Raw genomic sequence first — 17,756 nt, forward strand, 5'->3', positions numbered from 1 at the left:
GTAAGAATGTGTTCCAAATCAATGACGACTTGAGTGCCATCTTCCCGCACCGTCTCCCTCCTCCTGCGCAGCCCGCGGCTGAGACACGGTGAAACACTGCATGATCTCATACTGCTGCCGGGCCTCCTGGTTCTCGGAGTCCGCTTCGTCGGGCGGCCTTTTCAGCATGCGGCAGTTGAAGGTGTGGCTGTTCCTCCGGCCTGGTTGCTGAGGCCATGGTACACCGTTTACTTCGCGCACACAAGGGGAGTGGGGGATTAACTACTGTATGACTTATATCATACTATAAGAAACCACTAATGTGAACCACACCACACCCTGCTTTAACTACTGACCAACAGTTATTACCATAAGATGTGCTTGTACTTGTATTTTAATGACCTAAATTAGAAATTGATTAAAGGCTCAAGCAAACAATATTTTTTTTCTTCCTATTCTCACTTAGTATTTCCTCATATGCCAGCAGCAGTTTACTGCAGCTTTAAGACCCTCTTAAAAGTGTCCTCATTTCCAATTCTCCTGTCCTCCCTCTCTCCTTTTCCTACACAGCTCTCCGGATTTTGCTTTGCTTTTGCCATCAATAAACCCCTTTAATTAACAGACTGTACACTTAATCTGCTGCCAAAACCCATTTGCTGATTTGCCCGCTACTAGCTTTCTTTAGCATGTAAACTGTCACACTAGGAAGGTCTAATTAGCTAATAAATAAGTGTCTTAGGAGAGTGGCATAAATCGCTTTTACTGCCGGAACTTTTACATGACCTAGTAAAAATTTAGGAAAAAAAATATTATTTGAGAGTTTTTGACAACATACAGATGACAACCATGCCAAAAAACAACTCTGCATGCCAGGCCAGTAGGTTGTTAGTACAACGGCACAAAACTACCTTTTGGTCCCATACTCACCCAGACTTTTGGGCAGCAGATTTCGGACAAACTCGTTGTGGTCTCCTACGTGAAGGATGCTGTAGACGCTGGAGGTCATCAGCTCCTCCTGAGTGTATCCCAGGTAACTCAGCACATTCTCAGAGACAAAGACGATGCGTCCCTCACGGTTCGTCACAAAGAAAAAGCCATCAATGGCCTGGGGACGAAGAGGATCAATTGGTTAAGTCTGTTATTTAACCTCCTTAGGTGAAGTAATGCATAGTCCTCTGTAAAGGACAAACATGTCACAGTTTTTTTTTTAAATGCAAACTACTCCAAGATAAACAACACTTGTTGTCCAATACAAAGGACATTGCATAAAAATATTTTCTGTCCAAAAAAACTAAAGATTTCAGAGCTAAGACAAATCCATCCATCAATTCATTTTCTACCGCTTATGCCTTTTGAGGTCGCGGTGGGACTGGAAACTATCTCAGCTGCACTCGAGTGGAGGACAGAGTACACCCTGGACAAGTCGCCACCTCATCGCAGGGCCAATATAGATAGACAGACAAGCATTTACACTCACATTTACACACTATGGCCAATTTAGTATTTAATGCAAAAACTTCTGTGGGTCTTATGAGCTTAAAGATCAGCACAGTGGAAAGAAAGGACGTTCACCTCTAGCAGCATAGGCCCCAGGGCCTCTTTCTCCAGCAGGCCCTGACTACTGGAGGAGATATCGCTCTTCTGCACCTCGTCATCTGGAGATCGAAAAGCCGCTTTCTCTGTCGAAGTGACACGCAAACACACATAAAAAAAACTGCAAAAGTGAAACATTTAACAGGAAGTTAGTACTCCCTCACCCTGCTCGCGGCGTTTCATCTGCTGGATTTGGTCCACTGTGCTCTTGAGTATGTGGCACTTGTCAGGCTTGATGCTGAGGCTGGCAATGTCGCCCATATTAGAGGAGAGCAACTCAGCCAGCTCGTCGATGTAGCGACACTCCAGCTCTCGTCTCCGCTTCTCCAGACTGTGTAGAAAACAAACGAACATTCAGAACAGATGTACACTGCAAAATGCTTATTGTATATCTGAGTCTGTTTACATAGATTTACCTTGGGGGAGTTCTGCAAGATAATGAATGGTATTCTAGTTAAAGTGGCTATTTGCAACTTAATCATAGTGAACATTTTTTAAACCAAAAATATAACAAGAACATCAACGGTTAGCTTCTGTTACCACTAGTAACTAAACATATATATTTTTCACAATCATTACTTATATTGAATAATCAATGCTTGTCGGTCAGAGGAATTTGTCTGGCGTTTAGGCTTGTTACTCAACGCTGTATTGTCCGTGCATAAAAGAAGAGAGCATGTGCACACACACAAAAGCAGTCCAAAAGAAGCAACTAACAATATGCAATCATGTTGTTGTTACTACAGGGCAAGGCTTTTCAACTGGCGGCCCTCTGGCCAAATCCGCCCCAGGAATTATATCAGACTGGCCCCAGAGTTAAGTTTAAAACTTTGGAGACGATTATGTATCCGTTTTTCTTTGCCTCCTTGTTTTTCCTCCCAGTAGTTGTTTCCTGTTTTCGGATATTTTTTCTTTGTTTAGTTACCATGAAGGCCAAGGGAAGGCAGGGTACCTGAGCACATCACAGTGATGGAATTTAAGCCAACCTGATTCACCTGGGGTCGTGGGATCTTTGACTTGTGCCCTGACACGTTCCTTCCACACCATTTTTGCCTATGTGCTATTTGGTATTCTTGCTTGTTGTTTTTTGCTCTCATGTGGTTGCTCGGTACTTGTTACCTCAGCCTTCCCGTAATTTGTGTTCCCCTTTCCTTATATATATTTTTTTCTGTCTTTGTTTCCCTAGTTTTGTTGTGCCATTGGCTTCTCCCACAAGTGTCGTAGTTTTTTGTTACTCCCTAGTTTTGAAATTAAATTTCCCACTTGATTGCTTCACGTATCCTCTCTGCAGTCTTCCTTTTGGCCTCTCTGGTCAGATCCTAACAAAAGATTCCACCATCGACATGGACACCGCAGAAACGGACACCCTTAAAGAAGCTCTCAATGAGCATGCCTAACATCTTTGCCACCAGGAGAGACATCTCGCCGAATTGTGCGCTGGTGTGAGCGGTCTTGCCGCACGCCAAGAGACTCGGATGAGAAACCCAGCTTATCTCCATTGCCGCCTTGCTCCGGCGTGGCGCCCATCCTGTCGGCAGCCCAGCACCTGTTCCTCTCTCTCTGACTCCTGCTGATAGTGCGCCAGCCTCCTGCCCCATCGTCTCTCGCCCGGAGTGTTTTTCTGGTGACTTGGGTGACGTCAGAGCCGTTTTAGTCCAGTGCTCCATCCATTTTGAGCTTCAACTAGCCGCTTTCCAATCCAAGCGTGCTGAGGTTGCATTTGCCATTTCCCATGTGCATGGGCCACTGCAGAGTGGACCCAACAATGCCTGATCTGCAACTCATTCCAGGTCTTTTCCAAAGCCCTGAAATTACCTTTTCAAAAGACTCCACCGGGCAGAGAGGCAGCGCGCTCCCTCATCCACTTTCGGCAAGTGGAGATGTTTCTGATTATGCTATCCAGTTTCGCACCCTCACTACAAAGAGCGACTGGAATTTAACTACCTTGTTGGACGCCTTGACATGGTGTCTATTGACATTCCCGAAGACATTGATGAAAGAAGTCGCCATTTGCGACTACACCTCTGCCTGTGCTGTGGACAAGCCGGTCACATCATCACTACCTGCGACTCAGCGGCCACGTGACCAGGTGTCATCAACCTCTCCCAGTGGGATGACACCGATGTTGGCTCAGCTAATAATAAATTAGATATTGAGACTTTAATTGACTTCCGAGTTGATGACTGTTTTTTAGATGAGGAGTTAGTCAAGATACATAATATACCTGTGTCGCTGCTTGATACACAAAGTTGTACATTCACTCGACGAGCGTCTGCTAGCCAAAGTAGCATTTCATACTGCTCCTCTTACCCTTCGGTTGTCAAGGAATCATATAGAGGACCATCAGTTTTTTGTCCTACCCTCACAATAATATTCGTAGTTGGATTGTTTTTTTTTCCATTCACACTCTTAGATCTGCCAGTCCGTGTCTACCTAAACTTGTTAAGATCATTCCTGAGGAGGTCAAATCTCTTTACTGTTTCTACCTATGTACCATGACTTGGGTTAGGTGTTCAGCGAGGAACAAGTCACATCATTGCCCCCGCATCGACTTATGATTGCGGTATTGACCTCGTTTCGGATGCTTCCCACCCTACTTCTCGCCTTTGTAATATATCCAATTCAAAACGTGAGGCCCTTGAGCTATATATATATATATATATATATATTTTTTTTTTTTTTTTTTTTTTTTTGTGTCCTGTCCAGCTTCTCAGGCAAATCATATAGTTGATGTAGATGTCCATGTCGGCTGTTCAGATTTACTTTACAAAAGAGAAGTGTAGGATACTTCTCTTGTTGCCTTATTTGCTATATATTTCTAATGACCTTGCTTCTGATTTTATCTCCTCCTTCTTCCTCACCATTGGCTGCATTTGTGGAGAAGAAGGATGGTTCACTGAGACCCTGTATTGATTATCGTGCACTTAATGTTATCACCATAAAGAACAAGTATCCCATACCTCTGCTTGACTCCGCTTTCAGCTTCCTTAATCAGGCCAGATTTTTCACAAAATGACATCTCCGTAATGCTTATCATTTAATTCGCATCCGAGAGAGGGACGGATGGAAGACAGCTTTCAGCATGCCCATGGGACATTTTGAATATCCGGTCATGCCATTTGGCTTCACAAATGCCCCCGCTGTTTTTCAGCGTCTTATAAATAATGTCTTCTGCGACACATTAGGTTGATTTGTTCTTACTGATTTTTTCATGCACACTAGAGGAACACACAAGAAGTTTGCCTGATATTTCAAAGACTACTTGAAAATAGGCTTTTTGTCAAAGCAGAAATATATGCTTTTCACACTTCCTCCTTGTCATTTTTGGGGTTTATAATCAAACAGGGACAACTTAGACTCGACCCAGCTAAGATCCAGGCGGTGTTGGACTGGCCTACGCCTACTTCTAAAAACTCCTAGAGGTTTTTGGGCTTTGTCAATTTTCTTTCGCTGTTTTATCTGCGATTATAGCCGTGTGGCATTAACCGAGACAGAGCTAACTTCTGCTATGATCCCCTTTCACTGCTCTTCTGACACTAACACAGCTTTTGCTAACCTCAAGAGGTTATTTACTTCTGCTCCCGTACTTGTGCACTGTAACATTTCCTCTTTGTTTGTTGTTAAAGTCGACGCTTCTGACACCGGTGTGGGGGGCCATCCTCTCTCAGTGAGACCCCTCCAGTTGAAATTGCAACCCTGCACCTTCTTCTCTCATAGCCTGATTTGACCGGAAGGAAATTATGACATAGGCAACAGGGAATATTTTGCCATAGTATTAGTCTTCAATGAATGGCTGCATATCTTAGAGGGATCTCAACAACCATTCACTATATTCATTGATCATAAAAACCTGGACTACATTTGATCCGTCCAGCGACTAAATCCCAGAGGGGCACGATGGGCATTATTTTTATCCAGGTTCAGTTACACTCTGACTTTTCGTCCAGGTTCTTTGACTGGCAAGCCTGATGCACTTTCCAGGTTACACTCCCTGGTGGTGGATGATAACCCTCCCGAAATAGTTATTCCCCCATCTCAGATCCTCAAGGGTCTCCAGTAGGATGTAGAACACGAGATGGAGGCGGCGCTCAAGGACTCAACTGCTCCTGCTGAATGTCCTGCTAGTCGGCGCCACAGTTCCGGACTGGCATGCCACCTAGGTATTAAGCGGACTTTTTTTCACAGCCGTTTTGGTGGCCTTCCATGAGGGCAGATGTTAAGGGGTTTGTCACAGTTTGTTATATTTATGCCCACAATAAACCCTCTCACCAAGCTCCTGCTGGACTTTTGAGACCTCTCCCCATTCCTTCTCGACTATGGTCTCACAATGGCCTGGAATTCTTCACAGGACTCCATCTAACGGCAACACTGTCATCCTCACCATGGTCAATCGATTTTCTAAAATGGCACACTTCACAGTCCTACTTAATATAGCAAGCAAGATATAATAGCATATAGATATAAAATAGCAAGATGGTGGCGCCCTGACGGGCTGCGGCTTGCAGACGCTCACGGTAGTAATTGAACATTTTGGCAAAAATACCGGAAAATTCTGTAAATTTCATGGCTGGCTTACAGCGTGTACACTCCGTGGTCACATACGACCGCCAGACAATTCTGGATGTGGATAGATCGGGCCGTTTTAGACTGAAAGATGCGTGTACGTTGGACCTCCTCGCTAGCATGGGAATTCTACGCCGGCTACATCCAGCGGCCTTTGACGCAGCGGAGGCTAGTACCAGTGGGGACCGTCAACGGAAGACACGTAGGCGGTGTGATCGGAAGCAGAAACGGGGGTGCCGAGTGGGGCTAACAACAAAGCTAAAGGCTAATCCTCACAGAACGCCGCTTCCTTCCATCCTGCTTTCAAACATCCGCTCCCTGAAGAACAAACTGGACTACCTGAAGCTGGATTTATATGCAAGACGCAAAATGAGAGACTGTTGCGCCATATTTCTAACAGAAACTTGGTTGAAATCATCCGTTCCGGACGAGGCCGTTAGCATCAACGGGCTAACTATGTTTCGGTCAGACAGTAGCAGCACTCTCACCGGTAAATCTCAAGGCGGTGGTGTTTGTATATACGTCAACAACAACTGGTGCAATAATGGGAAGATAGTATCACGTCACTGCTCTCCTGATGTAGAACTATTAACTATAAAATGCAGGCCATTTTATTTACCCAGGGAATTCAGTGCTATGATCTTCACAGCAGTGTACATTCCCCCAGTGCTAACACCAAAGAAGCTTTGAATGCTTTGTACTGCTCCATCAATGAACTGCAATCTACACATCCAGAGGGAGTTTTCATCGTGGCGGGGGATTTTAATCAAGCTAACATGAAAATAGTGTTCCCTCATTTCCATCAATATAGGAATTTTGCAACCAGAGGTGGAAGCAGATTGGACTTGGTGTATAGTAATATCAAACAGGCGTATGAAGCTGCACCACGCCCCCACCTCGGCTCCTCAGACCATCTATCTGTAATGCTAATTCCTGCATACACGCCCCTGCTGATCAGGAAGCAAGCTACAGTGAAGCAGGTGAGGACCTGGCCAGAGGGAGCAATGTCAGCATTACAAGACTGCTTTGAAACCACAGACTGGGACATGTTCAAAGCAGCCGCCACCGAAAATCACCACACATGTGTGGAGGAGTATGCAGAGTCTGTGTCCGCATACATTCAGAAGTGCATGGAGGATGTCAATGTGATCAAGAACATCCCCACACGGGCCAACGAGAAACCCTGGATGAACAGTGAGGTACGTGCAATGCTGAAGGCTCGGAACAAGGCTTTTAAGTCTGGCGACATGGTGGCATTAAAAACAGCCAGAGCTAACCTGAACCGTGCCATTAAGGTTGCAAAGCGTGCTCACAGTCAGAAAGTGCAGGACTTCTTCGAGAACCCCACAAACACTAGACAAATGTGGCAGGGCATACAGGTCATCACGGACTATAAAGCTGCCCCCTGTCCCTGTGACAACAGTATCAGCTTCCTAGATGACCTTAACAACTACTTTGCAAGGTTTGAGGCACTTAACACAACTCCGGCGAGAAAATCCATCCCTCGCCCTCGCCCTGATGAGTAGCCGCTCAACCTGGACATAACGGATGTCCGGAAAACCCTGAGGAGGGTGAACCCCCGGAAAGCACCGGGACCTGATGACATTCCGGGCAAGGTGCTTAAGGGATGTGCAGACCAGCTGGCTGGGGTTCTCACAGACATCTTCAACATCTCGCTGACCCAGGCTGTGGTACCACCATGTTTTAAGACCGCCACAATCCTTCCAGTGCCAAAAAACCCCACAATCTCCTCCCTCAATGATTACCGCCCCGTTGCACTCACCCCCATCATAATCAAGTGCTCCGAGAGGCTGGTAAAGGAATATATTGTCTCCAGACTTCCCCCCACATTCGACCCATACCAGTTTGCTTTTCGCCCTAACCGCTCCACAGAGGACGCCATCTCCTCTGCACTCCACCTGAGCTTAGAACATCTGGAAAGAAAGGACACACGTGCGGATGTTGTTTCTGGACTTCAGCTCAGCATTCAACACCATCATCCCGCAGCACTTGGTGAGCAAACTGGCCCCCCTTGGATTCAGTACCCCCCTATGCAACTGGCTGCTTGACTTCCTCACAGACAGACCCCAATCTGTGAGAGTGGGCAACAACACCTCCAGTGCCATCTCCCTGAGCACCGGCTCCCCCCAGGGCTGCGTCCTGAGTCCGCTGCTGTTCACGTTGATGACTCATGACTGCTGCGCTAGGTCCACTACCAACCACATTGTGAAGTATGCGGACGACACGACAGTAGTGGACCTCATCCGTGACAACAACGACATGGACTACAGGGAAGAGGTGAAACATCTGGTTGACTGGTGCAGAACCAACAACCTGGTCCTGAATGTCGACAAGACCAAGGAGATCATCGTTGACTTCAGGAAGCACCAGTCCAGCCACGCTCCACTCTTCATCGACGGCACAGCGTTGGAGATAGTAAGCAGCACCAAGTTCCTGGGGGTGCAGATAACTGACAATATAACCTGGTCCCTACACACCGGAGCTCTTGTAAAAAGAGCTCAGCAGGGCATGCACTTTTTGCGTCGGATGAAAAGAGCACAGCTCCCTCCCCCCATTCTCACCACATTCTACAGAGGCACTATAGAGAGCCTACTGACCAACAGCATCTCTGTCTGGACTGGAGCCTGCAATGCCTCAGACTGGAAGTCTCTCCAGAGAGTGGTGAGGACGGCGGAAAAGATCATCAGGACTCCTCTTCCTCCTATCCAGGAGATCGCAAAAAGCCGCTGCCTGACTAGGGCTCAGAAAATCTGCAAAGACTCCTCCCACCCCTACCAAGGACTGTTTTCACTGCTGGACTCTAGAAAGAGGTTCTGCAGCCTCCGAAGCAGAACCTCCAGGTTCTGTAACAGCGTCTTCCCTCAGGTTGTAAGACTCTTGAACGCAGCATAATTAAATCATCCCCTCAACTCCCCCCTAAATGGATTAACTCGCTGGAATAAAAAAGACAATATAACATACATCCATAAATGTGGACGCATGTGAAAAAGTGCAATATATTTATCTGTACAGTAACCTATTTATTTATTTATATATGCACCTTATTGTTTTTTTATCCTGCACTTCCATGAGCTTATGTAACGAAATTTAGTTTTTATCTGTACTGCAAAGTTCAAATTTGAATGACAATAAAAAGGAAGTCTAAGTCTAAGTCAAGATCCCATCTGCATTAGAGACTGCTGCGGGGGCAGCAGCCTAAGCAGGGAAGCCCAGACTTCCCTCTCCCCAGCCACTTTGTCCAGCTCTTCCTGGGGGATCCCGAGGCGTTCCCAGGCCAGCCGGGAGACATAGTCTTCCCAACGTGTCCTGGGTCTTCCCTGTGGCCTCCTACCGGTCGGACGTGCCCTAAACACCTCCCTAGGGAGGCGATCGGGTGGCATCCTGACCAGATGCCCGAACCACCTCATCTGGCTCCTCTCGATGTAGAGGAGCAGCGGCTTTACTTTGAGCTCCCCTCGGATGACAGAGCTTCTCACCCTATCTCTAAGGGAGAGCCCTGCCACCCGGCGGAGGAAATTCATTTTGGCCGTTTGTACCCGTGATCTTGTCCTTTCGGTCATAACCCAAAGCTCATAACCATAGGTGAGGATGGGAACGTAGATCGACCGGTAAATTCAGAGCTTTGCCTTCCGGCTCAGCTCCTTCTTCACCACAACGGATCGATACAGCGTCCGCATTACTGAAGACGCCGCACCGATCCGCCTGTCGATCTCACAATCCACTCTTCCCTCACTCGTGAACAAGACTCCGAGGTACTTGAACTCCTCCACTCGGGGAAGGGTCTCCTCCGCAACCCGGAGATGGCACTCCACCCTTTTCCGGGAGAGAACCATGGACTTGGACTTGGAGGTGCTGATTCTCATCCCAGTCGCTTCACACTCAGCTGCGAACCGATCCAGCAAGAGCTGAAGATCCTGGCCAGATGAAGCCATCAGGACCACATCATCTGCAAAAAGCAGAGACCTAATCCTGCAGCCACCAAACCGGATCCCCTCAACGCCTTGACTGCGCCTAGAAATTCTGTCCATAAAAGTTATGAACAGAATCGGTGACAAAGGTCAGCCTTGGCGGAGTCCAACCCTCACTGGAAACGTGTCCGACTTACTGCCAGCAATGCGGACCAAGCTCTGACACTGATCATACAGGGAGCGGACCGCCAAAATCAGACAGTCCGATACCCCATACTCTCTGAGCACTCCCCACAGGACTTCCCGAGGGACATGGTTGAATGCCTTCTCCAAGTCCACAAAGCACATGTAGACTGGTTGGGCAAACTCCCATGCACCCTCTAGGACCCTGTCGAGAGTATAGAGCTGGTCCACAGTTCCACGACCAGGACGAAAACCACACTGTTCCTCCTGAATCCGAGGTTCGACTATCCGGCGTAGCCTCCTCTCCAGTACACCTGAATAGACCTTACCGGGAAGGCTGAGGAGTGTGATCCCACGATAGTTAGAACACACCCTCCGGTTCCCCTTCTTAAAGAGAGGAACCACCACCCCGGTCTGCCAATCCAGAGGTACCGCCCCCGATGTCCACGCGATGCTGCAGAGTCACAGCACTGCTGAAAGTAGTTCCACAGCGTCATCGATATTGTTATTATAAGCACTAATACTTGGTTAATATGCAGGTCATGACATGTTAATAAAGTATTGTTGCCGTTTTTTGGGGGATTTATGGGCAAAGAGATTAATCCCATTGGATAGCTGTGTAGTACAAGCAAAATATTACAATTTAAAAAGCATACCATAAGAGAAAGACATATGTGTTCTTGTCTTAAATAGGGATTGTGAAAAAAAAAAAAAACTATACATTTGTGACTGCGCCTTCTTTTTTGGATTAGTTGGAACACATTTTTACCAGACACCTTAAAAGCTACTTAATAGGTCGTTTAACGCCTGTCTCCATGTGCTCCACTGGCCCTCTCGGAGTAACAGCAACTATGTGGTAAACATGAGTGTTGTGTGCGTGTGCGTGTGTGCGTGTGAGTGCAACGACAACAGCAAAAGTAGGTCAGTGCATTGGCCGGCCAGAACACACAGGCGTGGTGGCCAAGAGAGGGAGGAGTGGAGGGAGCCAGGAAGGGAGGAAGGGGTGAGGAAGAGGACGCGGTGTTAACGTGCAGGTCAGTAGTTGCTTTGGAAATACAAAACCGGGACGTTACATTAGCTTACATCAGCGATTAGGCCCTATAAGGCTCACAGAGTAGCCACAGTCTGCCTGGGAGCTGTGTGTATGTGTCCTCGGTTAAACCTCAAAGGTTTAACCAACCTTCTACTAACCCGTGATCTAGAAGTAGAGGATTTGTTTTGTTGCTACAATGTCTGCCACATCTGTTGTTAAACACGGAGCCAACAAGCCTGCCTGCCAGCTCTCAGAGAGCACACAAACAAGTGGATCATCAACTTTTTATTTTACTGGAGGAGCAACAGGTTGAGGACGAACTACACATAGCCTGGGGCCCCATTTCACTGCTTAAACTGAGAAGACTAGTGACTTCCGCTGTCGTGAAATCTTGCACTCACTTTAGAATCTCAGTTTTGCTAAAGTGTAATACTAAATGTACTCCTTTTTCTTGACCTCAGGACTCATGCAGCTTTTCAGACACATTTAAGCACTTCCACACACAGCAGAGCATCAGTTCAATGTGTTTTACCTTTGTGCGGACGTGTCGCATGGTGAGCCCTTCCTCTTGCGTGACTCAGCCGTGTCAGGATCAAGGGGGCTTTCCCCGACTGCACTCATTTTCAGCTTCAACTGACCTGCCGAGGCAACACAAGAAAAAAGATGGTTAACATTAGGACTGCACGGTTCTGAAAAAATATTTACACACGCACGCACATTATTCAGGGCCATCTGCTTAAGTAAATCACAGTTTCTTTTCATTATTATTAGACTATTTAAATCAGGGGTGGGAGGGGTATGTTTTATTTATTTTTTGTCATAAAGAAATACAATCATGTGTGCTTACGGAGTGTATTCCTGCAGACTGTATTGATCTATATTGATATATAATGCATATATTGTGTTTTTTATGTTGATTTAATGGCACCGTGGGTTAGCGCCCTGCCCAGAGCAGTCGCTAAAATACAGATGCAGCAGAATGAGATAGCGAGAGAACAGGACTCCACTGTATTTTCATTTTCTTTGCACTTTGTTGCTCCACTTTTATGTTTATATGATCTGCCACTCATGTTAACTTCGTAGTAAAAATGCTTCCCTAGCTTGTACTCTGTTGACACGTGACAGATAGCGTTGAGGACGGTTGATGTTACCAAGAATAAACTTGGAGACAATAGATCCACTTGTAAATTTGCACGTTGCAAAGTGAAATGTGAGAGGTAACAAAAGAAGTCCAGTCATACAACACAACATTTAGTTACATTTTTTACACCTCCTAAATCACTAAAGTTTTTAGCAGACATGACTCATCCTGGCTGAGGAAACAAATAAGGCCACATACATTATGTTGTATTACAGGTGTTGTTTGTAATAAAATTGTTTGAATTATCTAATCTTCCTTGACCAGGAGATAGCCCCGCCCTCCCCTTCCCAGAGCTGAGGGAGGAGCTCTGCCATTTCCCAGCTCTGGGTAGATGCCTACTCTGACTGGGGTCCCTACGGGGGACGGGCCGGGGGACACCCGCCCTACCCTATAGCTCTGCCCCTGACTCCAGTGGAGTTCCAGTCCTGCTTTACTCATACTTGCCTACCCTCCCGATTTTCCCGGGAGACTCCCAAATTTCAGTGCCCCTCCCGAAAATCTCCCGGGGCAACCATTCTCACGAATTTCTCCTGATTTCTACCCGGACAACAATATTGTGGGCGTGCCTTAAAGGCACTGCCTTTAGCGTCCTCTACAACCTGTCGTCACTACGCTTTTCCTACATACAAACAGCGTGCCGGGCCAATCGCATGATTTATACGGCTATTAAACACACATAGGTGAACGCAACGCATACTTGATCAACAGCCATACAGGTCACACTGAGGGTGGCCGTATAAACAACTTTAACACTGTTGCAAATATGCGCCACACTGTGAACCCACACCAAACAAGAATGACAAACACATTTCGGGAGAACATCCGCACCGTAACACAACATAAACAAATACCCAGAATCCCTTGCAGCACTAACTTTTCCGGGACGTTACAATATACACCCCCCCTACCACCAAACCCCGCCCACCTCAGCCCCCCCATCTCCCGAATTTGGAGGTCTCGAGGTTGGCAAGTATGGCTTTACTGCCGCAGCATAATAATAATAATAATGCTGATTCAATTATAATTCTATGTTTAAAGGAGGTGTGACTGTGAACTCCTGCATTGAAGAACATAAAAATACATATTTGCATTCCCACGACTCTTGCATAATAAGCTACAAGTACTTGACTATGCAACTGCTCAGCATCACATCCAATCACACATTTAAGTTATTTTACACACATTAGTTAGTGTTGTTCCTTTTTGCAACGTTTCAATGACACGTCTACATTTACCATGGCAATCACATGTCAGGGGAAACTAGCAGGATGGGAAGTTCCGCAAAGTACACAAGCACGCATGCACACAAGTGAAGGACAGTAAACGCAGTAGTGAAACAAAGATGTGGAGGGAATAAAATCTTATCTGCACACCTGCCGTCCAGGTCCGGCACCTGAGGACTCCACCCTCCCCCTGCCAATGTGAGCTCCAGCGGTGGAGGGTGGGGGGGATCAAGACTTGAACCGCTAATAAAGGAAGGAGAAAACTCAGCATTTGCGCAGCAGGGCACTAGCAAATCAACTCGGACGCCTCCTGCGGCGCTCTGTTACAAGCGCCTGTCATCTCCGGGTGTGTCTTCTTCCTGCTTTCTCTGTCTTTGTTATCTCATTCTGAGTGCTACTGATCCCTTCCCGCTCACAAACACAGAGTAGAGGCAATGAATGACCAGTGGAGCGAGTGAGGAGAAGGAAGAGACCACCTGGTAGCTGGCGGGGAGTTGATGGGAAGGTGGAAGCAGAAAACACAAACACATGCACACATATGTTGTCGTTATCAATATTTCCAGTGTACATTCAAGCTTGCAATAGGACCCACTTAATTATTCAAGCTCCTTTGGGGCCATACATCACGTTGGGAGCCTGGCTGGGAATGTCAGGCCGTGCCGGGGATGCTTGCAATGTTTCTATGGCGCTCAAAGACTCCCTCTATAGGCACACTGACAAGCTACTAATGCTATGGGGATATATGCACACACTCATGTCTTGTTTGACCGGGGGAAAGAGAAGGAAAGGTACAAAGTTTGAATGCAGCACACTTGTGTCACACTTGGGAGACCATTTCTGCACAGTTTGACCAATACAGTCATTCGCCACTACTGTTGATTTATTTGTGTTGGCCCGCCAATAATAATTTTGGACCACTATTAATAGTTTGACGCTGCCTGTTAACAATTTGCCATGTTAATGCAGAGACTCTTATTTCAAAACCTTTTACTTTGGAAGTGTCACTTCCACTTTTGAAGAAGTCCGATTTCAGAGATACAGTATATTTGAACCATTGATGGCTTCTCCCTAGTGCGAGTGATGTGTTATTGATGTTCTGATGGCATTGCTGACAGCTGTGCTTATTTCGTAAATAGCGCATGACAGCTAAGCAAATTAGTTGGGACTACATTTTAATTGACACTTTTATATGACACGTACATGCAGGTATAATGCCCAGTGCGTTTTGGATATCCTGAATGACGCTGAAGAAATCCAATCAACTGGATCGAGGGCCTGAGAATGACTAAGCAACCTATACTTTGAGCATTTGAGCCTCGGCATGTAAACAACTTTGTGTGTACAGTTGTACCTTGGGATACAAGTGCCCCCGTTTAAGAGTTTTTCGGGATATGAGCAGTCTCTTGGCTAATTGTTATGCTTTAGGTTATGAGCAAAAATTCGGGTTACGAGCAAATGTCACAGTGAACCCTGTAAAATCTGACTAAAACATCTGGTCATATAAAGCGTTCCATCTCGGAAGTTAGAATTGAGAGCTAGGAATGACGTCACAGCCAAGTTATGAGCATTCCAGTTATGAGGTCAGAAATAAAATTGGCCACATTGACTAAAGCTATTCTTGCACTTGAACAACTTATGGAAAAAGATGCAATATTTCTGCAACCTTCAAACACGACGCTTAAGCTAGCGATGTAGAACATATAAAACACATAAACTAAATTAAAAATTAAAAAAATATTTATTTATAATAAAGTAACCATATATAAATCTCAAACTAGGGCTGCAACTAACAACTAATTTGGTAATCAATTAATCTGTCAATTATTACTTCGATTAATCGATTAATAATCGGATAAAAGAGACAAACTACATTTCTATCCTTTCCAGTATTTTATTGGAAAAAAAAACCAGCATACTGGCACCATACTTATTTTGATTATTGTTTCTCAGCTGTTTGTAAATGTTACAGTTAGGGCTGGGCGATATCGCCTTTTTTTAATATCGCGATACACGATATATATCTCGATATTTTGCCTTAGCCTTGAATGAACACTTGATGCATATAATCACAGCAGTATGATGATTCTATGTGTCTACCTTAAAACATTCTTCTTCATACTGCATTAATATATGCTACTTTTAAACTTTCATGCAGAGAAGGAAATCACAACTAAAAAAATCACTATTTTTTTCATACGGTGTTGATCTGGAAATGTTTGCCTCTGCATTTTGATGGTGAGGGCGTGTGGCACCGAACGATGTTGACGTGCGGAGTAAGCCCTCTTCGTTGTCTAGCGGGTGACTTTTCAAATGATGCTACATATTAGCAGTGTAGCCGAGTGTCCTGGGTTCGCCTATACAGTGTACTTATCTAATAAAATAATAAACGGGAGACATTAGAGCAGGTTCGGTAGCCACTGTTTCTTTAATGTCAACATCACACACCTCCTTCCACAACCACACACACCCTACATCACAGCCCTACGGCAGCAACTCTGGAGGGACAAAACTCCTCCTCCTTACCTAACACACTCCGGTAACTTAGGACACCCTGAACTGTTTGTTACAGCAGTAATGCTACTTTTTATAGCAACGCTTTTGCCCCACACTTGACAAATTACGGTTGTCTGTTCGACATCTTCCCACTTGATGACAAACCACCGCCAGACGATGGACCCCCTGCTGTTTTTCTTAGGAATTAATTATTCCTTCATTTGTTACCAGATTCGCACCTTCTTTCTCTCGTATTACCGCTAGCATCACAGCTAACGTTAGCCATGCTGCTACCTCTCTGCTCGGGGAGGGCGTGTACGTATGTGACTATGACGTGACAGTATGTGACGTAGACTGGAAAGAGGAGGAGAGCCTGTAGTGTAATGCCCGCAGCTAAAAGCAACTGGGTGAGAACGTATACTCGATATCATGATATACCGTATTTTCCGCACCATAAGCCGCCCTGGGTTATAAGCCGCGCCTTCAATGAACGGCATATTTCAAAACTTTGTTCACCTATAAGCCGCCCCGTGTTATAAGCCGCATCTAACTGCGCTAAAGGGAATGTCAAAAAAACAGTCAGATAGGTCAGTCAAACTTTAATAATATATTAAAAACCAGCGTTCTAACAACTCTGTTCACTCCCAAAATGTACGGTAATGTGCAATCAATAAGCATCAATAACTTAATGTTGCTCGAACGTTAATGTCACAACACACAAAATAAACATAACACTCACTTTCTGAAGTTATTCTTCATTCATAAATCCCTCGAATTCTTCTCCTTCGGTGTCCGAATTAAAAAGTTGGGCGAATACGGGATCCAAAATGGCCGGCTCCGTCTCGTCGCAGTTCTGTGAATCCTGCCTTCCGGAAAGCTCGGACCACAGTTGTGACCGAAATATCCGCCCAGGCATTTACGATCCACTGGCAGATGTTGGCGTATGTCGTCCGGCGCTGTCTCCCTGTCTTAGTGAAGGTGTGTTCGCCTTCGGTCATCCATTGTTCCATTGTTCCCACGCCGTTCGCAGTCGTGCTTTAAATGCCCTGTTGACACCAATATCGAGCGGTTGGAGTTCTTTGGTTAAATATTGCCTTAAGTTTAAATTCTGCGTTATACGCGTGTCGCTTAGTAGGAGCCATTTTGTGGTCTTTACAGATGTAAACACACAAATGAAATGAAACGCAATATCCGGGGGCTTCTTCTTCTATGGGGGTGGGTGGTTGCTTACAGTAATAATAATAATAATAACTGGGATTTATATAGCGCTTTTCTAAGTACCCAAAGTCGCTTTACATGTAGAACCCATCAATCATTCACACCTGGTGGTGGTAAGCTACTTTCATAGCCACAGCTGCCCTGGGGTAGACTGACGGAAGCGTGGCTGCAATTTGCGCCAACGGCCCCTCCGACCACCACCTATCATTCATCATTCAGTTCACCAGTGTGAGTGGCACCGGGGGCAAAGGGTGAAGTGTCCCGCCCAAGGACACAACGGCAGCGAATTTTTGGATGGTAAGAGGCGGGGAGCGAACCTGCAACCCTCAGGTTTCTGGCACGGTTGCTCTACCCACTACGCCATGCCGCCCCAGTAGAAGAAGAAGCGCTTCCTCTTCTAT

At 45.9% G+C, this 17,756-nt stretch overlaps 1 protein-coding gene across 2 annotated transcripts in view; it reads right to left on the minus strand.

The window, feature by feature from the left end:
- The window catches only part of ncoa1 (nuclear receptor coactivator 1), a 127,546-nt gene that overhangs the window by 15,324 nt on the left and 94,466 nt on the right, over positions 1-17,756 (minus strand). Inside the window, exons 3-7 of one of the 2 annotated variants that reach the window (XM_061929365.2) lie at positions 11,813-11,918; positions 1,737-1,903; positions 1,552-1,658; positions 907-1,084; positions 51-230 (exon numbers count right to left, since the gene is read on the minus strand). In XM_061929365.2, coding sequence (XP_061785349.2) covers positions 51-230; positions 907-1,084; positions 1,552-1,658; positions 1,737-1,903; positions 11,813-11,901 — 721 coding nt within the window. In that variant the 5' untranslated portion in view covers positions 11,902-11,918. Of the gene's footprint in view, positions 1-50; positions 231-906; positions 1,085-1,551; positions 1,659-1,736; positions 1,904-11,812; positions 11,919-17,756 lie in introns of those variants that run through there. The other variant, XM_061929366.2, reaches the window with a different exon arrangement.

Source organism: Nerophis lumbriciformis, linkage group LG34 (assembly GCF_033978685.3).
Source record: "Nerophis lumbriciformis linkage group LG34, RoL_Nlum_v2.1, whole genome shotgun sequence".
Classification (NCBI taxonomy): domain Eukaryota; kingdom Metazoa; phylum Chordata; class Actinopteri; order Syngnathiformes; family Syngnathidae; genus Nerophis; species Nerophis lumbriciformis.